Source organism: Sander lucioperca, chromosome 3, assembly GCF_008315115.2.
Source record: "Sander lucioperca isolate FBNREF2018 chromosome 3, SLUC_FBN_1.2, whole genome shotgun sequence".
Lineage (NCBI taxonomy): Eukaryota > Metazoa > Chordata > Actinopteri > Perciformes > Percidae > Sander > Sander lucioperca.
In genome coordinates, this window is record NC_050175.1 from 29,691,646 (window position 1) to 29,715,422 (window position 23,777).

Sequence of the window (23,777 nt, forward strand, 5' to 3'; positions counted from 1 at the left end):
GGACGCCTACCAGAGCTGCAGCACTTGAATGTGGGTGTGGCCATGCCCAGTCAAACCGACCAATAGAAACTCTTATCTAAGCCATTTTTGACTCGCAAAACTTTTTGGCTCAAAACTTTTTGACTTGTAAGCAAAACGTTTTGATTCAAATGCACAACTTTTTGATTAAAAACGTTTGCACTCAAAACTTTTGCACTCACAAGCATAACTTTGTGATTCAAGGATAACATTTTGGGATGCAAAAAAAGACACTTGCTTTTTGATTGCAGTGAGAAATATGCTCTCAAACCTTTTCTTTTTTTTTGCTTGGGTTAAGAAACAAAAATAACTCCATTAAAAAGACGTCGGTGGCATTTAAAAAAGCGCTCAGGACTTTTTTGAAAACACGGTTTTCAAAAAATTTAAAACAGACGCTGGCAGCTTAAAAAAAAGACGCCAAGTATGAACATAGCCTTGTTGTATTTGGAGTGGTTCCTTAATAAGTGAATCCAGATACAAACAAATAGTAGCTCCTTTAAAATTAGGTGTATCAGTTACATTAGTGTTGATATTGGATCATTTATTAAGATGTAACTGCCCGTGGTGGTGGCTTTGTAGCCATGTCGGCAACAGTTTGTGGACACATCTGTTGTTCTTTTCACCAGGTGGGAGGTACGATCAGAGGTCCCTGATATCTCTGACTAAGAATTATAACTCAGAGGCAGATGTGAACGTTTTTTCCCCATTTGGCTGCCCGTAATTACGGTCTGAGCGATAGGATGGGAATGCATGTATTGTGGTTTGCTGTTGGGCCGAGCTTTTTCAGCTGCCTGGATATTTGGTTGAAGCATTTTGCCATAAACACAAAGGTTTGTTGCAACTTTAAAATTAAAAAAGTTGTTTCTGTGGTTGTATTCCTCAGGGGCATTGTGAAAAGTGAACTCTACCTGCTGGCATTAATACACAATATGTGCTTAGGCATGATTTTTGTTCTCTAAAGCATATTTCATTACTTTTCTAGTAGCTCTTCCTGCACAACTGGGGAATAAATGAATCAATAATACAAAAAAAAAAATTGCACTAGAGCAAATATTTCCTGCCTCAGCAAACATGCATTCTCTCTCCAGCAGCAGCTCCTGAAAGTGCTGATACACACCTGATGAAAGGAGTGGGAAGAGGCCAAAGTAGCAAAGACAGACAGAAGGAGATTCACATCCAGTGGGCTGGATGTCATATACCAAAGCTCAATATTGGTTAATAAATGATTAGGACAGGGTATGGAGACCAAGTAGAGAAGTACAACTCTAATAAATAACTTTTATCTCCTTAATGAGACAACATTAATTTTGGTCTCAAGGTCTGGCAGAAAGCGAGCTGATTTATCGACTGCCTTTAACGTTGTGGGAATTAGTCTAATTACCAAGGGTGCGGAGAGCTGATTCTCTTTGCACAGACAGCCCATTGTGCACCTGAATCATTTATCACAGACGCGGTTCGGATGTTGTACTCCAGGCCTGGTGGGAAAACTGGTGCTGGAGGACAGCGTCCCTGAAAGCTACACGTGTCACAACAAGCCTGAGAGCAGATACAGGAATGTGCTCTTACGATGCAAGTTTAATCAGAATGAATCAACATGTTTTACAGTGAATCTGCATCTTTCATGGGTCGTTGTATGGTGTTGGCATGTTTTCGTATGATATGATCCATGTTATCAGGCAGACAATGTGTAGAAGCTTCTGAACTGTCTTTAGTCTCACTTCACAGCGTGAAGAGTCTTATCAGTAGGTTAAGTAAACCAACGAGGATCAGTGTACAATGTCGAAGTCAACAATGTGCTGACTATAGGCCGAGCACAAAAGCACACCCGGATTAGTTTTAGGACAGGCAGGCTGTCTCAGAGCTGCGGTAATGATTGAAAAACATGCCTGTAATTGCTGATAAGCTCTTTAATGTTTCAGTAAACTCCTGTTGGCCGCTACGTTTACTGACACATAACTCGTCGATAAACTCTGGCTTTGTAGTCAAGGGCCGGCGGTCTCTTTGAACAAATTGTCTCCTTACGGTGTGAAAGGTGTGCGCCGCACTTTGAAAGTTCAGGAAAGGGTTCAAGAGGGCATGTGTGAAAGGAGGCAGTGAGAGTTTAGGTTGGTCAGATTAGATTCAATTTTGCGATAGGCTAAATAAAACTTTGAGATAATCACACAATCTATCTGATGAACTACATCTTGCATTTGCTGTTTTTGACTCAGTTTTAAGCATCATCCACACTGTTGAAGTGGCCTTCAGTAACACAGTAAAGCGTAGGCTACTAGTCCCATTGCACTGTGGCTGACCCTGACCTAAGAAAGCTTTTTCCTTAATGAATCAACATATGACCCCATTATTATCTCTGCTATTTATAAGTATAATGCAAAAAAAAAAGAAGAAAAAAAGCGCCCACAGCACAGCCATGCAGCTTTGTGAAGCTGTACTTAATACAGTATACGTAAATATACTTAAAACTTAAAGCACGTGCACCGCGCAGAAAGGCGAGACAGATACATGCTTATTTTGGGCTGTTAGTAGATTAGCAACAAGGTAAAGTCCCAGACCCACAGGAGCCCCAGGAAACCTGAGTTAACTGCATATCAGTTAAGTTGCAATTTGATTAATTAAAAATGTGTCTCGGGATTTGCAACACTGAAGTTCAGTATCAACTAAGACAGTAGGACTTTTTTGGTTTGGTGAGGTCTTAAAGAATGGCCCTGTTTTGAAATCAACTTTCAAGACCTTAATTATTTTAGTTCGTTTTGCGCTTACATTTTGTATTTTCCTAAATAAAGTTGTGCTTATTCAGATTTCCTCATATGGGCCTAACAAGAATATTTGCCCTGGGGCCCCCAAAGTGGTCCCTGCATTTCATATTGTTTGTCTAAAAAAAAAACGTCCCAAAATCAGCCTCTATTTATTTATTATATATTCATTTTTGTTGGCATTTTGCTGTTTTAATATAAACAAAATTACCAATATTGACTATCGTGGCTTTTATATGCACACATACAGCACAGTTTGATCTCTTCAAGGAGAGCGACAGTGTGCATAGCTGCTCAGAAGGCAGCTGACACTGGAGGCAGGAGCGCAGTTTCAGGCACCGATTCAATTTCATTTGTGCGCCTCTGTCAACAGGCCCGGGTGACGGATTTACCCGTGGCCTGGCTATTTAAATCACTTTCAAATCATAAAAGCATGTGGGGACGAGGCATTGGAGGGGGAAGAGGTTGAGAGAAACAGGCAGAAAGCAGCACTGATTTCCCTGGAGCAAATTACCTCTATATCAGCGCAGGAGACAGGCGGTAATCTGCCTGATAGAGAGCGGAGGGCGAGAGACACAGAGCCATACTGGTGAAGGAGAGAGAGAGAGAAAGAGAAAGAGAGAGAGAGAGAGAGAGAGAGAGAGAGAGAGAGAGAGAGAGAGAGAGAGAGAGAGAGAGAGGCGGGCGGACCTGCAAGACCGCTCCAATTTTCTGGAGGTCAACGTACACGCGCGCACACCCGCACGTGCACCAGCCAATTACATATCATGAGTGGGGGGGTCTTAGAAAGATTCTCCTAGTGTATCTGCTGAATGGATTTCAATTTCCTGAGAGACACCATTTACAGGTTTTTCAGGCGGGAGCTGCAGTTTGAATTAAACTGCAACATTGTGACATCTGCACTATATGATGTTTGTTATTGAGGGTGTTTGAAGAGATGAAGAACCGATGACGACTCTTAAAAACTGGTGAAACTCCTTTAATTGATGTCTTCAAGACCAAACACCAGCTCTTTATTTCTGGATTAGAAGTTCATTTCTAGAATGAAGATTCTATCGCTGAATATTGTCTAATATCTAGGCTAGGGCTGCAACTATCGATTATTTTCATTATCAATCAATTTAAGTATTTTCTCGACTAATAATTAGGTCCCTAAAATCTCAATAAATAGTGAAAATGGCCCATCATAAATTCCCAGAGCTCATGGTGGCACCTTTAAAATGTTTTGTTTTGTCTGATCAAAAGCACAAAACTCACATATATTCCGTTTAGTTTAGTTTTTAAGACAAAAGAAAACAGAAAACACTATATTAGTATTAAAAATAGTAGCCTACATTAGTGCAATTTTTGCTAAAAACAACAACTAAACGATGAAAACTGTGGTTGTTTGATTTTATGTGCATTAATTAATCGAGCAGTTGCTTCAATTCTATTGTCTAATGCACACCTAGACAGGGCTGAGGACACTGAGGTTATGTCCTCTATTTTTTTTTACTTTTTACATCCAACAAGTGTACAAATGTGCACATGTTGAGTATAGTTTTCCATGATTACAGTAGCTATATTGTTATACTCAGCATATATTTAGATTTTAGGTCAACAAGTAACCTAAGGAAATAAGGAATAAATCAAATATTCAACATTTGTTAACCAGAGAAACTCTTTAAAACAACATTTAAACATCTGGGAAAACATAACTAAACATTTTACTAAATAAACAACATTTGACATATCTGCATAATTAACAATTAGAGGCTTTTATTTTGAAGACTGGGTTGGGCTATTACACTAAATTTATTTCAAAACAAACGATGTTTCGGTAAGATCCAGAGATCTATGACAGAAACATTACACTTTCACAAACGTTCACTATCTTCTCTTACATAACGTCAATCATAAATGTTGAGCATCAGTTTTGACCCATATTGTGTATCGACATGCAGACTCTCATTTTAAAATAGTTCAATTAAACATCTCAGATAAGAAGCATTGTCTTAATTCATATTTGAACAAACTGATTGTGTCTGCAGTGTGTAGACACGCTTTTTTATACTGTATTATTATTTGTACATGGTACATTCTTTTAGTCAGTGAAATAACAGGGAGTATGTTAGACCACTTGTATTCAGCTGACAGACATGTAACCATGTTGAAAAGAAGTCAGACTCCACTTCAGCTGATACACCTTCGCTTTTTCAGGTCTTAAAATGGCATTAGTTCACCTCAAGCAGAAGGCCAATTAACTTATAGCCTCTTCTGCCAAGTCATTACACTTTTATATGGTCTGTGTGCAATTCCTGATCGTTAACTTTAATGGCATTGGTATGGCCTCAGTATGAGAATGAAGCCATCCATTAATATTAATGATTTAAATACCGGAGTGGACACAATGTTGTTTTTTTTACGTCACCCATTCATCGTAATCTCAAGACTGCAGAAAAACAGCCATAGCCTATTTGTTACTAAGGTGTGGAGGATGTTTGCAGCACTAATAATTAGTTTGGATAATCAAAGAGGTGGACATAATTCTTTGTTTATGGCATGGTAGCTGCAATCTGTGTTGAGTATGAGATGCTGGCAGTGAGATACTGAAAGTACAATCGCCTAATCTTCTAATGTACCTCCGCGCTTTGATGCAGTTGAAGGTGTTTGCAGGCGGGACAAGGGTTGGACATTACCTCACTCTGAGCGCTTTCTGGGGGGAGAAACGAGCGAGTAATTAGCTGATTAGAGGCCCGTCAGAGCAGCTCAGCCTCCAGCCAATCCCAGCTCACATCGGCCTGCAGGGGTGGAGAAGGAGGGTTGATAGAGTGTGACATACGCCTCTTTGGGAAGTTAGTGTTAAACACCGAGACGGAAGCAATGTTGCAGAGTCACACGTGCAGGTAGCTACGATTCAAGAAAATAGATGCAGGGATGAACAAGCAAACGCCAGTAGTTTCGAGTGTCAAAAAGTTTTTCTAAGTCGTTAAGATACAAGTTGATATTGTATTAATTATTATTTTTGAATAACGTATAATTGTGGTGATCTTTCCAGCCTGAGCCTTTTAGGAAAAGATAAGGAGAACATATGAGTTTGTGACTGAAGGAGGCTCCGCTGTCTGCGCGCTGACGCACGGCACAGGTGCGCACCCGCCAAGCAAAACACGTTTGTCTTGAGACTCTGCAGTCCTCCTGAGTGAAGCCGTCATGGAGAAATCGAAAAACTTCCGAATTGACGCCCTGCTTGCTGATGAGACCAAACGTGTGAGCCGAGACCTCTCTCCTGGTCTGAGCAGCGACAGCCCAGCAGGCAGCCCGTTATCCTGCCGCCGCGCGGACACCCCGTCTCCGCGGGCCGCACAACTTCAAGGAATAATCCACAAACCGGGTGTCATGAATCTCCCGCATCCAGGTCTTGCTTCAATTCCCGGCATGTATCATGCCCCTATGTACCCATTATCCGCGTTGGGTGGACAGCACCCCGCGTTTGCATACACCGGTTTCACACAACTAACACAGACCTACCCAGAGCACCTAAAGGCAGCTGCCATGGCGGGATCTCTGCCCCTGGAGCACTGGATCCGCGCCGGTATCATGATGCCACGACTACCAGATTACAGCAGTAAGTATATGATGAAAGAAAATGATTTTATAGGCCGAAAATATCCAGATTTTAAAACACAAGAGAATTACTAGGTACATATTGTTTATCCTGACCAGATTTAATTTTCCAAACGCAGGCACACATCTGTCACCCAAGAACCGTTTTCCGTTATAATTTTTTTTTTTTTACAGTTTTTAATCAGATGGTTTGAGCTCTGAAGAACCGCTGAGGTGTTGTAAACTCATTGAACACACTGACTGTCAAATCAAACTGCAGTTCATTTTGAACTTGACTGGATTTGTGTTCTGTTTAGATTAGTAGGAGTATCCTAGTAGTAGTAGTAGTAGTAGTAGTAGTAGTAGTATTTTTTATTAGCATATGCAATTAGTATAGAAAATATAAAATATCTTATTAATCGTTCTTTGTTTTTGCTTGTTTACTTATTGTTTGTTTTCTTCTTTTCATTTTCAGAATAATCAAAGCCACTGATTTAATAGTTACAGTTAATAGTATATCAATAATTAACCTAGCAAGTCTGCTACAGATGATTTGGTCATATGCTTCAGAGTTTTTAAATAAAGAAATGCAATGTCGATGTCTGTGGGGTACAGAAACAGGCAAACAGAAAAAGCACAATGTGCTGAATTGATTTGACAGTCACTATTATACTTGTTATACTTGTTATACTTTGTTTGCCAAGCCATGCTTTGTAGAATATTTTATTCAATGTAATGCCGGAGATCTTCGTAGATTTAGTGTAAATAGCACCCACCCACTGCCCCTTGCAGTAGGCCACACTCGCTTCTGTTAACTGCTCATCTGTGTGTCATATTTTAATTTTGGCCCATTTATTTCTCTATAAACGCCAACCCGATGGAAATTGTCTTTGTGTTACGAAGAAACTATAAACAAACACCTAAAACGTTCTGTAGTTCATCAATAAAATCCCAAAAGCCTTCATTGAATTTTCATTAAGTTAATGGCATGCCTGTGTTTTTATGGCCTCTGCGCCTGCTTCTGCGGTGTCCCCCCGTCAACAATAAACTGGAGTAAAGCTATTATAGTTAATGATGGCGAGAGAGTGCGGGCATATGTGTGCCTTTTCCCACCCACAACATTATATTGAACTCCCTATGTCCTTGGTATTGTATAAATAAGACTGGTGGCAGTTACTGGCAAAATATTTCATGTAAGACTTGTATCTTCTTTAAAGGGCAAATATTCATAAATCAGTTTAAGTTGAATTGTCAGAACAAAAATCTTCAGACATTGTGTGTTTAGTATATAAAATCCCTAATTAATATTAATTATTAATAATTAAGGGAATCCATGAATGTCTCATATCAAATAAGAAATAAGTTGTCATAAAATCAATAATAAATGTAACCTGTCCACTAGCCACAGACTGATAACTTTGCTCTTCCTCCTCCAGCGGGCCCTCAGTCTGGTTTGTTGGGGAAGTGCCGGAGGCCCCGCACCGCCTTCACCAGTCAGCAGCTGCTGGAGCTGGAGAACCAGTTTAAGCTCAACAAGTACTTGTCCAGACCCAAACGCTTTGAAGTGGCCACCTCCCTCATGCTGACCGAAACACAGGTAAGAAGAGACGGACCAGTCCACTTTGACAGCCAACAGGTTGATTTCAAGGTTAAAAACAAAATTCACAGAAACCAGAATGAGGCGAGAACTCATCGCAATGAATACTCCAAAACAAAGTTTACACACTCATCACAGCACACTCATCCAACATGATGAATGGATTTTAACAGACTTCTAAGATCAGGCACCTTATTTGTATAACTCCTGTAGGTGACAGACTTTAAATTCATTTAGTTTGATTATTTATTTTCTTAACTAGGAAAGCCTAACTGCAATCAGAAATCTCTTTTTCAACAGAGTACTGGCCAAAATATGTAGCAATAACAATGAGTTACAGACCAACAACATAAGAAATAAATATACACAAAATCAAAATTAAACAGTAATGTGATCCTAAAACCATGAATGACATTTCTAAAACAACCATGTCAAATATTTAATCCTAAAGACAACATAAATGGCACTTTAAAACAACCCATGAACTGTCTAAACCCATACAAATACTGTAAGTAAACAACAGTCCATTGGTAGCGTGGTAGCCATTGCACTAAGTTTAGTCTTTGTGAAATACTTGCATTCTTGTTCATCGCTTAACACATTGTGACTGACACATGCTAAAACATCACCCTATGCACAGATTTAGCTGACAGCTAAAATTAGTTTATTTGAAAAAAGGGCAAACTGTAGAACAGACACATTACTATGTCTCCACTTTATGTTTCATTATTGTGGTGATATCTCATCAACCATCTGTGACTGTTTCAAGAGTCTAAACTGGTGAGTTAATCTCCCAAAGAACCAAACAAAGACTTCATTTGGCTTTCTCTATTTTATCTGTAAGATTTCATTTTTTTTCTGTTTCTATTTTCATTATATATTCCTTCATAATTCTGGTAGTCTTGATGACTTATAACAACAGTATATTTGATCATAAATAGTAATGTATATTCCAAGTACATTGTTTAAAGGTTGGATGCTTTTATTGTTGGATGTCCTGAACAGATGCAGGAGAACAAAGATAAAGCGTTGGTATTCAGTAAAGAGTTCTTTAGTATCAGTGGGGAAAAAAGTAAATAAATATTAAGGTCTACAGATTTTGTGTTACTGATCTTCCTCAGAGGATTTTACAATCAGAACAGCTTTGGCAAAGCTGGAAAAAAGGTAGAAACCTCAGACAGAAGTCCTCTTGCAGGACTGGCATACATAGTGAGAAGATATTTTAAAGAATGAAAACATACTGGCAGCTTTTAGAATAACTTCTGTTCAAGAGCTGCAAATAAGAGATGCAATAACAAAAATATACATCTAAATCTGTTCAGACAAACTCTGGACTACATTTCCTAAATGTGACCATCTAGTGAACAAATTGTCTTCGCTCTTTTGTCTCGCCGCAGGTCAAGATCTGGTTCCAAAATCGGAGGATGAAGTGGAAACGCAGCCGTAAGGCGAAGGAGCAGGCCACCTCTTCTGCACCGTCTGAGTCCCAGCGAATACGCAGCGGAGGAAAAACAGCCACGGACAAACCTGATGAGAGCAGACGAGCTGTGAAACCAGACGATAGAGGGATTGATCTTGATCTGGAGGATGGAGAAGAGGAGGAAGAGGACGAGGAGGAGGAAGAGGAGGAGGAGGAGGAAGAAGAGGTGGAAGCCCAGCATGGTTTTCCTATTGGGATGCCACGATCTACAGACTTCTTACAGCGTAGCAGCGACATTGGCTACAATCCCCACAGCCCTTTCTCTGACGAGGAGCTGGAGGGGGTGCAAGCAGGAGGAGGTGACAGGAAGATCGGGGCAGGACTGTGAACAGACTCTCAGGAAACACCGCTTTGATTTCCTGAGTGTTACAGAGACATTACACTGGGACATTACTGTGTTTGTGGTCACTAGAGAAGACAATTTACGGTAACACTTTACTTGAAGGTATCTACATAAGAGTGACATGACAGTGTCATGAACACATGACACTGTCATGATACAGTCATGACACATGAACCCTAACTCTAACCCTAACCATAACTTGTCATGCCAAAAACCGAATGACACTTACTAAAAGAAGGGTTATGTCATAAACGTTTATGACTTGTTTATAATGTTTATGACATATTCATGACAGTGTCATGTCACTCTTATGTAGATACCTTCAAATAAAGTGTAACCCAATTTACAAACACACACAAAAGACGCAAATATACTGTATAAAATATCTATGAAAAAAAAATCATCTCTAAGTACTGTACATTTTGTAGCATGCCGGGAAAAAAAGGTGCTCATTTCCTCCCTAAATGTAGCTGTTTTCATTCCAATCACCTTCTGGTCACCTTGTCTTTGCTCCATCCACTGACAGCTGGAGCTCCAGTGAACACATGGCTACATGAATGAAGGATGCAAAGTGAGACAAGTGAACTGAACTGTCGTGCGTTCAGACAGTGTGAGAATGTGCAGTATAGGTGCAGCCTCCACTGCATCATGAAGACAAAAAAAGTGAAACAAGCAGTGTGATGTTGTAAATGAAGAAACAATACAAGCTAACAAACATCTGCTGCTCCAGATGTTTTTAGGTAGCAAATACTTTGCAGAACATCTCATGTATTACATTTACTTTTGTGGATTTTATGTGTAAATATTGGTGTTTCTTTTGTTCTCGGTGAGGTTTATGAATTTGTTCTCGTCACTCACGTCATGTAAATTAACTTAATTTATTTGAAAGATTGAAAAGATGAATCAATACATGTATTTATCTGAAACGTGTTTGTAGTGTAACTGAATTTAAAAAGAATGACAGCAAAAACGAAATAAAAAAAAAATAACTGAAAAATGAATGAATTATTGACTAATGTCCCATCAAATGTTAATTCATGGATTTTAAAAAGAAATAGTGATAAGCAGGGGCATAAAACTGGGTTTAGTAAACAGGGTCCCAGATATATAGATAGATAGATAGATAAATAGATAGTTCGATCTGTGTCTAAAATTTAAGAAGAAGAAAAGAACAAACACTAAGAGTCTATCATGGTGTTCAACATAATGGTTACCATGTTTACCATCTTATTTTAGCGTGTTTGCAATCCATCCAATAGTTTGAGACATTTCACTTAAAACCACAAATTTCAACCTGCTGGTGGCGCTATAGAAGAATAGCCAGAGAATCACCAAAGTCATTTATTTATCAAGGATTTATCCTCTGGGGACCATGAATGTCTGAATAAAATTGTATGGCAATGCATCCAATAGTCTTTGAGATATTTCAGTCTGGACCAAAGTGGAGGACAGACTGACCTACCCTATCATAATTCATGTTTAGACAAATGTGACAAATGTGACTTGTGATCAAAAGAAAGTAAAGTAAGTAAATCTCACTCACAGGAAAATGGTCCATATTTTCATTAACAATCCGACATAATGAAGAAGAAGAAAAACCTTATTGTGTACACATCTCCTTCAACTCCTTCCCCCGCTGCGCTTCCTCTGGTAGCAAAAGTAATTCTTTACGGTTTTAATTTATTACAAAGTCTCTTAGATATTAATTACTCGATGGGGTTTACTGATAGCCAAATAATTAAGTTAATGAAGAGGAAGTAAAGCAATCAAAAGCCTGATGGTGATGTCACACAGGCCCATTTTAATTTCCAAGAGCAACAGCATGAGTGTGTGTAACTGCGAAGGGGCGTTTTAATGGCCACACATGTAAGGGTTGTGATTAGAGAGCAGATTGGAGGACATGCAGTATGGTGTCATTAAGCCCCTTCTCAGACCACAGTCCCATGTTTATATAGTGATTAAATGCATTCTTAATTGGTTGGACACACACTCATACCCTCTTGTGAGAAAAAAAAAAAAACTAAGCTGTGCAATGATTGGAAGTGCCTTTAAACACTGATGGGACTTTTAGCGGAGACTTTGTTGTGGTTATCATGTATTCTGCTCAAAAGCACAGAGAAGGTGATAACAGTCTCAAGATCATGTATAACATGCATGAATAATCATAACATGCCTGTACATGTCCTACTTTGCATGATGCTGCTTTCTAAGCTCTTTATTCTGTTCAGCTGTTTATGTTTTGCTTTCTCCTGTTTCTAATTTTACATGTTGTGTGTTTTATTGTTGTTTTAATTGCGGACTTAACATCTGGCCAAGGGACAACAGTTAAAAAAATGTGCCTTTTGGCTAACACTGTCACATTTACAGTAATGTTGATCTATGTGCATTGTCCCTGAGAATAAATAAATAAATAAATATTACAGTTTGTCAGAAACGTTCTTTTAAATATCCACAATCATCTTTTAAATGATTCACTATAATATCTCTAAAGGAGTCTTTACAACATTATTATCATTACATGTCATTTAGCTGACGCTTTTATCCAAAGCGACTTACAATTGCTATATATGTCAGAGGACGCACGCCTCTGGAGCAACTATGGGTTAAGTGTCTTGCTCAGGGACACATTGGTTGATGTATCACAGTGGGAATTGAACCCAGATTGCCCACACCAAAGGCATGTGTCATATCCACTGCACCATCACCACCCACAACAACCCACAACAGAAGTAATTCTAATGTCCCGATTTTATTCAGGATGTATGGCTACCACCTCATGATGACAAAGTATCACTTTTATTGTGAATGCAGTTATCAGATTTAGGTTTCTTTATTGGGTCCTGATTGTCCCACATACATTAATTACAGCTCAATGGCCACCAAACCAAAAATAATAGGCCAATACACTTTCTAAAAAACAAAACAAAAAAAAACTGTATTGGTATGAAAGTAATCTATGAGAAACCTTTACTAGATTAGTGGTTTAGTAGTTTGGCTATGTTATCTGGAGGTTTGGATATATACATTGATGTGCTATCATTTGAATTTAACAAAATCATCCACTTACATTCATAACTATATGTGTATCACTAACATTTCATTTGTATTTGTGTTTCTGTCTTATGTTTTCCATTTAATCAGTGCAGGTCATGAGCAGTTTCATGCAAATAAATATTTTGATGTAGCCCAAAATCACTTTTTTAATATTAGTTTTTATTTATTTAACACATATTGACACATAACATATTTTGTCATTTAATTTGGAGGACTTGTTGTCTGTGACCTAAACGGTGAATTTCAGCTATACTGCTCCTGCAAATGTTTTTATTGTAGTTTATTGCATGCTTTATTTTGCCACCCAGTATAAGGTCACAAAATTGTGATTTTGGTCGAAATTTGTGACCCATCAGATTCTGTGACACAAGAGGATCAATTATAAAAAAGACGTGTGTGTGTGTGTGTGTGTGTGTGTGTGTGTGTGTGTGTGTGTGTGTGTGTGTGTGTGTGTGTGTGTGTGTGTGTGTGTGTGTGTGTGTGTGTGTGTGTGTGTGGACCAAATATTCCTCCCATCCATGTGTTAGTACCCTCTACAGTTGGTGCACACATGTGCACATCTATCAAATTTGTGTCTCTGTTATCCTAATATATAGGTTCACAACTCTCAGAATGTGTGACTTGGTTTAAATACTATGGGGGCACCATGTTTGGTAACAGCTATCAAAATAAAGCATGACATTCTCAAACCTGAAATGGAAGAAACATAGAGCAACAGAAGGATGGGAAAATGTATGCACACAATTAGAAATGCTCTGGAGTAACTTTCATTACAGTTTGAGAGCTAAACATGCAGTAATTTAAGTGGCAGCATGGCTTTAAACAACCTGGTAAAGGCCTGATGCAGCAGCATCACATACTGATGTTCAATTCAACACACTTTCAGTTACAAATTGAACTAAAAGAACTTCAAAAGAGTTTCCATTGAACTATTTAGACTTGATTTAATAAGGGTGAGTAGAATACATAACAAGCCGGCAGACTGAACCTCTATCAAACTGCAGCTTTTAATTTGGCTGATGAAAAATCACAGGAATCAATAGGAGCTCATTTAGTTGTGTGACTTGTCAGCTGCATGACAAATGCCATTTGGCTTGTTTTATGACACAGGCCCCTCTGACACAGTACAAAAAATCACAGCTAATTGATAAGGCAGTGCAGCAATATATGGAGGTCATTGATTCCGTTTCTCTTCTAATTTAATCTGAATACACCAGTCATGTTGATTAAAAATCCCCTGCGTAAATTACAGTTACTGCTGATAATGCTGTCAGTTTTCTCAACTAAAGTGCTGACGGCCTTCCTACCTCTTTCTCTTTTTAACCAATAATGCATAGTGAAGCCTGTGTCTTTCTATAAAAAATGTTTCTCTGTCTATTGAATCACTTAACTTTCCCCTGAGATGTCAGCTCGGCCCCTCAAACACAGAGCGGTTACCAGAAACTCCCATTTTCATAGTTAGACAAATAAATCGACCTCTTCTTTTGCTTTGTTGGGTTATAAATCAGCTGAGCCCTTAAAATATTTACACCCTGTAGTTTAATCAATCAGGAAAATGTGGGGCTCATTACGTAAATATGAACAGATTGTGCGATCTTTTAACGTAATCACACGTATTGGTGCAGGTTTCCCCGGGCCCTGTCCTGTCACTTAACTAATGGGCGAGTAAAGGAGTGAGTGACGGGCCCCAATAAATTCACATCTGTCCGACTTAAAACGCTGTTCCAAAGCAGGGAAAAGGCCCCGGTTTTTTTTGCCAATAAAGATTATTGAAAAGGCGTGGCGTGTATTCATGAGCGTCATTTATTGTTGTAGGAAATGTATGTTACAGGTGTTTTACCAATTATAGTGGACATAGTGATGCGCGTGGCGCTTCTTGGTGTCAATGTAACCTTCAATTGTGCTGATCAGTGAAAATGATTTAACCTGCATCAAACAAAAGGAAACATTAACACTAGTGTGCTAGCCTATGTGTCCTTTTATTGAAGGATAATCAATTGTATCTGACCTTTTATCTTGAGGTAAAAAAAGAACACCTACGATAATCATATAGGCCTAATCTATAATCAATAAAATATGCAAAAACATAATAATTAGGAGTCTCAAGTTCAAGTTGTTTTTATCATATGTACAACAAGGATACAGAGAATTCAGTCGTTGGCAATGAAATTGCAATTTTAAGCCCAGACTCCTCCCCCCCCAACAGTGCTAATTAAATAGGCCTACATAAAAAAAAAGATCATGCAAGTAAAAACAAAACGAGAATCTTAACATAGTGCAAGTTAAAATAGGGATAACACATGGGCTAACATAAAATGGGCTATAATATAAAGCAGATCTGTCTCAAAAATAGAAGTTGTGCAGTGACTCAAAAGTTCAGACACAGCTCTGCATATGCATCTCAAGTTATTAAGATGCGGATTATGTGTGGAGAAATGATATTAATCTAAATGATAAAACTGCTATCTTGATGACGTGTGTATGAACCATAGACTGTTGGTATGAACAAGGTCCATGTCTGCCATCTTGTGGCAAAATAAAAGGAGACACTTCGCCTGACTTGACTGCGATATATTGTGTTCTATGTGCTCAATTAAAAATATTTAATATTAACTCAATGGTTCTTAAATCAGAACATAATTAGAGATATCTTTATAATATTAATTGTTTATTATTCAGTGTGCCGATGTGTTGCAATAGCAATCGGTACGATGACTATTATTCGTCATGCTTAATATAATGAATTGTTGTTGTTGTTGTTGTTGTTGTTCCGGCTCCTTTTCGCGGATTAAATGCGCATTTTGTGCGCCGTGTGGCTCTTCTGGGTGCGCTTGTGTGTCAGGGGCGGGCCGACGTCAGCAGGGCGGGTCTTTATAGTTTTCAAGCACATGAAGCAATGAAAAACTTGTAGATTTGTCTCAGCCACTGCCTTCCTCCTCCACAGTCTTACTCTGCAGAGTTTGCTTGAGTGAAGACTGAAGAGAAGCCGTTTTTACACCTACAGAGACTGCAGACTACTGTGACTGAGAACATGGCATCCGCAGAGCTTGGTAAGAGTTTTCCTTCAGATTTCATTAATTCTCTGTCGTCATTATAAAGTTTTGTCTGCGACGTGCAGGATGCTAGCTAGCTCTCTGGCTAACATTAGCCAACGTGGTCAGCTTTACCTCGCTGAAACATACAATTGCTTCTCTTTTGTGTCCGTCAAAATACATGAAGATGTTTTTTTAAGCCTCTTTATCTGTCCTCGCAGCACTTTTGAGTGTGTCAGACAAGACTGGACTGGTGGACTTTGCCAAAAAGCTGGTGGATGTTGGACTGTCTCTGGTCGCTTCAGGTGGCACGGCCAAAGCCCTGCGTGATGCTGGGCTGGCTGTCAGGTGGGTGCTGAAGTGCTCTTGTTTTCCCCCATATTCACTCAGTGTAGCGGCTACCTGTGGGGGGGGGGGGAGGGGCTTTCTCTAACCAAACAGTGTGTCTGCTGTGTGGCAGGGATGTGTCTGAGCTGACTGGACACCCAGAGATGCTGGGAGGGAGAGTGAAGACCCTTCATCCTGCTGTCCATGGAGGCATCCTGTCCAGGAAAACCCCCACTGACACCGCAGACATGGAGAAGCTGGGCTACAGCCTGGTCCGGTGAGAGAAGCACGGCAAAGAAGTCTAAAACATTCAAACACAAGACAGTCGTGTTTCAAAATAGTCTCAGGTTTATAATAACATGGTGGATATTTATTTACAATCAAGGGGGAAAAAATGCTGAATAAGAAATAATTCCTGCAAAGCGCAGTTGAATCAAAGCCAACGCATGACCTGTGGCAGGTCACTAATATATGGTTAGAGTATAGACTTGCGTTGTCCCATTAGGAAGCACATGTAGTTGATTTAGCAGCTGGTTAATTGGAAAAGGGCTGCTCCTGCTATAAGCTGGTCCTGTGACTCTCATTTGTTTAGGACAAGAAAAAGAATGTGATTAGATCTGAGATTTCCCACTTCTGCCATCAGAGGCTTTTACTACACACTTGATTTAAAATCTGATAGACGCATAGAAATATCTATTTCTTTTTTGTTGTTTTTTCAAGATAATGGCGATAATGTCTTTATCTTGTGTGCAAGTGATAAGAGGTTGAGTGGATCATCTGATTAGGATGGAATATAAGCACACATTTTAAGGCTGTTAATACCACTGAGGGTTTTTAGTCCAGGAGATCATTGATCACAGTGTTAGTTAAACAGCAGTGATACAATCAATCGATCAATCAATTAGCTAATCGACAGAAAATGAATCAGAAAACAGTTTTAATAGTGGATTACTCATTTAAGTCATTTATAATTATAAAAGAAAAAAATGCCAGACATTCAGCTTCAGTGAATGCAACAACGTCTCAATATTGTGAGGATTTGCCGCTTTTCTCTGTTTCATAAAACAAAACAAAAAAGAAATTGTTTTTTTTCTGAGGGGCCATGATCCTAAACACAATCAAAGCCAGAATTACAGAAGTGCAAGTCTTACCTTGTCACTGTCTAAAAATGAGAAAGGTCACCCTTAATGGTAATCTTGTTGTTCATGATATGTATGTATTTGTATTGTTGTGTGTTTTCAAACCGATGATCTTTATGAAGATTGTGACATTCATTCTGTGTTTGCTCCTTTTTTAGAGTGGTGGTGTGCAACCTTTACCCATTTGTGAAGACCATCTCTAACCCGAGTGTTACGATGGAAAATGCTGTGGAGCAGATAGATATCGGTGAGATTGTGTGCATGTAGTAAATTACCCAAAGAGACACATTGCAAAGAAAAAACCCTGATTATTAGCATGCACTTTAAAAAAAAATGTTTCTCTTTCTTCCCAGGTGGCGTAACTCTGTTAAGAGCAGCGGCCAAAAATCATGCTCGGGTCACTGTAGTGTGCGATCCTGCTGACTATTCGCTGGTTGCCAAGGAGATGGCGAGTTCAGGAGACAAAGATACAACCGTAGAAACACGCAGGACTCTGGCCCTCAAAGTAACATGACTTTCTATCTTTACCACACTATTTTAACTTGTAAAGTGTATGAACTGAATTTGTACAAGACTAGTACGTTTTAGGGTGACTTCTCTGACTAAAACAACTGCAAAAAGTACTGCACAGTTTCTGGAGCACATTCATGCAAGGGAGTGACACATTTTCCTTTTCCCCTTTGCAAATTAACTTTCGGATATATGAAGAGCTCAAAGTATGTCTATGTTCTAAAATCTAAAAGTAATTTGTGTCTTTTGTAATGTTTTCATTGCTTGTGTATAGTTTTAGGCATTCCATTACTGTTTAATCTCCAGTAGTTGGCCTTTTGGGAGCCGCTTTTTCTTCAAAAGTTTATCTGGTTTTGAATCCGAAATCAGAAAGTTATACATTAGAGCTGAAAGGATTAGTCCATCAACAGAAAATTAATCTGCAACATTTTGCATAATCATTTTAAGTATTTCTTTTTTTTTTTTATCAAAAATTAACTGATTCAAGCGTCTTGAATGAAAAATGTTTGCTTGTTTTCTTAGTTTTCGATGATAGTAAACTGAGTATCTTTGGGTTTTGGACTGTTTACAAGCTGTTGAGAACTTTAGCTTTGGGAAATCATGATCAGCATTTCTCACAAGGAAATAGCAGATTGATAATTAAAAGAATGGATCTTTGCAGCCTTGCATTACAATCTTCTTAAAGTCTTAAATAACTTAATTACCTCTCTTAAACCTGTTGATGCTCCTCTTTTAAGTATAGCAACAACATCTTAAATACGTTTGAGGAGATGTGAGAAAAGGAGCGTCCTTATCCTGAGCTGAACATTTTCAAAGTGGGTTTTTTTAGGTTTTAAAGACTTATATTGTCTGTTGTCAGCCTTCCTTGCTCTTCTAATCACATCTACCTCAAACATCCCTTAATCCCTGATCAGACTGGTTCCAGTCTTATCTCAATTGTGAGCAAAGACTCTGTTTGGAATAAGAGGTGAATCTTTCCTTTGACAAATCTGAGGTATTTGTATTTATTATAAAGATCCCCATTAGCTGACGCCTTGACAACCAGCTAGTCTTCCTGTGGTCCAAAACAACATTTAATCAGACGATATTAAAGCATGTCATGACATATACAGAAAAGAAAAGAAATAAAACAATATCTGCTTACAGAACTCAATAACAAAAAAAAGACTCCAATTTTTTTTTTTAAATTAAATAAAAACAATAACAACCAAGCAAAATAGAGAAATATCTCGTAAACAAAATTATATATTACAGTATATGACATGGCTAACATTAAGGTAGCTCACATATACAAAGAAGAAAATCAAATATTTTTAACCACACAAATAAGACACAATAAAAAACACAAAACAACCTCATGATAAATAATTTAAGTGCAGGTAAGATTTCACTTTTTTTTAAATGTACCTTTCCTGTGATAAAATGAATGTTACTTGGGATATTATTCCACAAAGAACTTGCTCTGTAAATGAAAGGTTTTGTTTTTTTTTCAGGTTATTGGATTTATGGTAAAAGTCTGTTAATGTAATACACGTGATCATATCACTCAGTTTAGTTAATTCTTTAAGTCCTTTTCTAGTCACCAAATTGTGTCTTTCTGAGTACTGATTATGCCCAGTCATGTTGATGGTGTTTGCTTAGAGATGAGGGTCGGTGTAGGACAAAGTCCAGTGTGACTTTCCATCACATGTGTTAAAATCTGTGTTTAGTTCAGAGTTCAACATGATGACCTGTACTAGTCCAACTGAAGTGATGCGTTAAATAGATCTCTTTAAGCTCAGAACATGTGTTGCTTTGCTTTGGGATTCTACTAAACATAAATAATGCAGATCTAGTCTCCATAAAACAGTCATGCCCTTGAATTTAATATTTGTGGTAAATTTGTAAATGCTTTTGAGGTTTATAACTCTGGCTTTGGTACACAGTAGAACATGATGTATTGTGTGTCATCAGAGTGTGTTTGATGTCCTTTTGCTCTTCAGGCCTTCACACACACAGCACAGTATGACGAGGCCATATCAGACTACTTTCGTGGACAGTACAGCCGAGGTGTTTCCCAGCTGCCTCTGCGCTACGGCATGAACCCTCACCAAGCACCCGCCCAACTCTACACTCTGCGCCCAGCCCTCCCCCTCAAAGGTAGACCTCACATCACAACTGTCTCAACTGATCTAAAATATGAGTCAGTGTTAGCATTGTTTTGTGCTTTGTCTTTAAAGGAGTAGTTTGACACTTAGGGAAATATTTGCTTACTGGCGGAGAGTTGGATGCGAGAGTGGTATCAATCTTCTCATCTGTCAGTTACATATGAAGCAGCATTCAGTTAGCTTAGCACACAGACTGGAAATGAGGGTAAATGGCTAGCCTATCCCTAGGTAACAAAATCAACCTTCCAGGACGTCTTAAGCTAATTAACTAACTAATAAACATGCTATATCTGGTTTGTTTAATTTGTACAAAAACTGAAGTGTAAAAATGACTATTTGCCATTTTACAGTGGGTTATGCCAGGCCAAGAAATAGTCCAGCAGATTACCATCTGTAAAACTGCGAATTGTCGTTTCTACACTTTTTTTTGTAGGAATTAAACAAAACAATATATAATATGAGAATTGGTCAGCGTTAGAGTGGCCGGTAGCTGGATTTTGTTATGCTTCCCCATTTCCATAGCCTGGTTGACACCAGACCCTTGTCAGTTGTAACTGAGAGGGGGTCTGGGCAAGCTTCATCCACAGCCCATTTCCAAAGGGGCGTCACCAACAGACACCGCTCAAATGCCTCTGGGCGCAATTAGATCAACCAATCAGACCAACGATCCAGGTGACGTAGCAGCGACAGCGGCATCAACTGGTTGCTGCGCTTCGGTGGGTGGCCGTCACGTTAAATGCAAACAAGAAGCTTCTTGCCGTCGCTGCGCTATCGTCCTCGTGTAAAGCCCACCTCAATGGTTGTGATTGGTGCCTCGATTTGGAAAAATTGGAAATGGGCTTGAATGGGCTCTTGGCCAGACTGACTTGCAGAGCAAATCTCAAATTTGCCGGAAGTTCGTCAGGGTTTTCCCAGGCTACCATTTCCAGTCTTTAACAGACATATTTAACTGACAAATTTAAGAGTGGGATTGATCTACTCATCTTAAGATAAGATAAAAGAAATAAGACTGGAGGAGAGGGAGATAATTCTGTGATGTGAGGTATTTTTTTGAAAGATGTTAATTTCCTCGGAAATGCAGAAAACCACAATTTATGCTTGATCATTAATTCCCCCCCCTAAGTTGTCAACGGTTCCCCCGGCTTCATCAACCTGTGTGATGCTCTGAACGCCTGGCAGCTGGTCAGAGAGTTAAAGAGCGCCCTCGGCATGGCTGCTGCCACCTCCTTCAAACACGTCAGCCCTGCTGGTAAGACAAAAAGTGACATGCTGATGGTATAAATATGGACTTGGACATTTAGCACCTAAATGTGAAAATGACTCTTTTCACGCCTCTCCTGAAGGAGCTGCAGTAGGAGTTCCTCTGACTGAGGAGGAAGCCAGAGTGTGCATGGTGCACGACATGCTGAAGGATCTCACCCCGCTGGCCACGGCCTACGCCAGGGCAAGGGGTTCAGACAGGATGTCTTCTTTTGGAGACTTCATTGCTGTGTCAGATGTTTGCGACGTTCCCACCGCCAGGATTATATCGAGAGAGGTAAGCTTGTGCTGCAAAGAACAAATGCAGATGAAAGTGTGCGTTTGTTGTTTTTTTGCTGCAACATTGCCTTTGCAGTGGCTGCTCCAAATTCATATTCATATAAGAACATCTCGGACCGTTGAAACATTCAAGTCCTTGCTTAAGACCCACTACTTTTCGTTGGCTTTCAATTCAAGTTGAGCTTTGACACCTTGTGTATTGTTTGTGTATATTATCTTTTTTTTTTTTTTTAGCTTTTTAAGCACTTTGGGAAACCTATGGTTGTTTTTAAACGTGCTATATAAATAAAATTGAACTGAACCAGGATTCAATTTGTTTGCTCTCAGGTGTCCGATGGTATCATTGCTCCTGGTTATGACGAGGAGGCACTCAAGATCCTTTCTAAGAAGAAGAATGGCAACTACTGTGTGCTTCAGGTGAGAGATTTTTATCATTCATAATTTTTGTATTTTAGATAAGGATCATTGGTATCAGAGTTTAGTTAAATTTCCTTTTTTGTAATATGTTTTCTTTGTCCCAGATGGATCCCGACTACGAGCCTGATGAGGCTGAGGTGAGAGTGCTGTTTGGTCTCTATCTCAAACAAAAGAGGAATGGAGCGCTTATCGATAAGGAGTTCTTCAGCAACGTCGTTTCCAAGGGATCGGTGAGTCACTTCCTCGTCCTGCTTTGTCATTTTAAATCATTCTTTTATGATGTACACAGTCCTGTCTAAGTGGCAAGTGTTTTGTGTCACCCTTTTTAATTGTTTCTGTGTCCACAAGCTCTCAGAGGAAGCTGTGCGTGACCTCGCTGTGGCCACCATCGCTGTCAAGTACACTCAGTCCAACTCTGTCTGCTACGCTAAAAATGGACAGGTAAGATCCGGCTGATAAAGGAGAGAGAATTCTGTACAACTCAAATTTTTTTGTCTAATGTTTCGTCGTCTGTGTTTTACAGGTTGTTGGCATTGGAGCGGGTCAGCAGTCTCGTATCCACTGCACACGCCTGGCAGGTGACAAAGCTGATAACTGGTGGCTGAGACACCACCCTCGTGTCCTGAACATGAAGTTTCGCAGTGGTGTGAAGCGAGCGGAGATGGCCAACGCAATCGACCAGTATGTCAGCGACACCATTGGAGAGGTAAAGGAGTAGGCGTAGCGCTGGTATGGCTAGCAGCCGATCATCTTTGTTTATCATATAAAACGGTTGCCACGGTGGTTAAGTACACACTGTCCACCTTTCTGCCCTGTGATGTCATGTCATGTCAAGTTCGAGACATTGAAAATAAATAAAGTCTTGTGTTTTGTGTTGGCAGGGCCCAGACTTTGCAGTTTGGAAGTCGATGTATGAAGAGGTGCCCGACCCTCTGTCAGAGACTGAAAAGACCAACTGGATCAGCTCCCTGCAGGCTGTGGCCGTCAGCTCTGACGCCTTCTTCCCCTTCAGAGATAACATAGATCGTGCCAAACGGGTAAATATAACACACACCTTTCACAAAAGCATGGGTTCATGCTGCATGCATTTTATTAATACATTGCACAGGAATGGCCTGCAGACACCTGCTGAAACATTAGTGTACTGACAAGCTTTACTAATGTTTCTTCCCTCCGTGTGTCTGTCTGTAGAGTGGTGTTGAGTACATCGCAGCTCCAGCTGGCTCTGCTGCTGACGAGGTTGTGATTAATGCCTGTAATGAGCAGGGCATCACTCTGGTGCACACCAACCTGCGGCTCTTCCACCACTGAGCACCTTTTGAACGCTTCTGCGTCATTAGAGTCAAATTTGTTTTCTAACATTGATACTCAAAACATTCCTTCACCATGCTCAAGTGTAGAGGTCACAAATGCACTGTTTGTAACACATTTACTGCATTCCTTACTTGTGATCTTAACATTAGAGAGAGATACAGTAACTGTTAATGTTCATTCCAGGTCAATTGTTTATTTAGTGTGAAATAAATGCTGTTAATGACAGTTTGAGTATTTTGTCTGTTTTTAGCCATGCTAGCAGCACCACTTTGGTCCACATTTTGTACACACATTCATGTTCCCCAGAGGCTGAAGCCTACTGACTTTTTCTCCCTTGCCATCAGGTTAACATTTTTGGAATTAAGTGAAATAGCTAAATTTTTAGATCGATCATTCATGGTGCCCCTCAGGATGAATTTGAATTACATTGGTCACCCCCTGACTTTTCAACTAGCTTTATCGTTAAGTTGAAGTTATTCAGCTCTGCTATTTAGAAGATGGTGAACATGTTAAACTTCATATCTA

General features: G+C 39.4%; 2 protein-coding genes across 2 annotated transcripts; both read left to right on the top strand.

Moving 5' to 3' along the window:
• Positions 1–5,627: 5,627 nt before the first annotated feature.
• Positions 5,628–9,963, top strand: mnx2b (motor neuron and pancreas homeobox 2b). The gene is made up of 3 exons (XM_031306272.2): positions 5,628–6,375; positions 7,790–7,950; positions 9,348–9,963. Exons 1-3 carry the CDS (start codon positions 5,961–5,963, stop codon positions 9,756–9,758), a joined length of 987 nt encoding a protein of 328 aa, XP_031162132.1. The 5' UTR covers positions 5,628–5,960; the 3' UTR covers positions 9,759–9,963.
• Positions 9,964–15,645: 5,682 nt separating this feature from the next.
• atic (5-aminoimidazole-4-carboxamide ribonucleotide formyltransferase/IMP cyclohydrolase) lies at positions 15,646–23,483 on the top strand. The gene is made up of 14 exons (XM_031306409.2): positions 15,646–15,877; positions 16,081–16,207; positions 16,320–16,463; positions 17,484–17,572; positions 17,679–17,830; positions 19,818–19,974; positions 21,106–21,231; positions 21,326–21,519; positions 21,849–21,938; positions 22,043–22,168; positions 22,287–22,379; positions 22,462–22,644; positions 22,820–22,975; positions 23,130–23,483. The coding sequence occupies exons 1-14, from the start codon at positions 15,859–15,861 to the stop codon at positions 23,247–23,249; spliced, it is 1,776 nt and encodes a 591-aa protein (XP_031162269.1). The 5' UTR covers positions 15,646–15,858; the 3' UTR covers positions 23,250–23,483.
• The last annotated feature ends 294 nt before the right edge of the window (positions 23,484–23,777 follow it).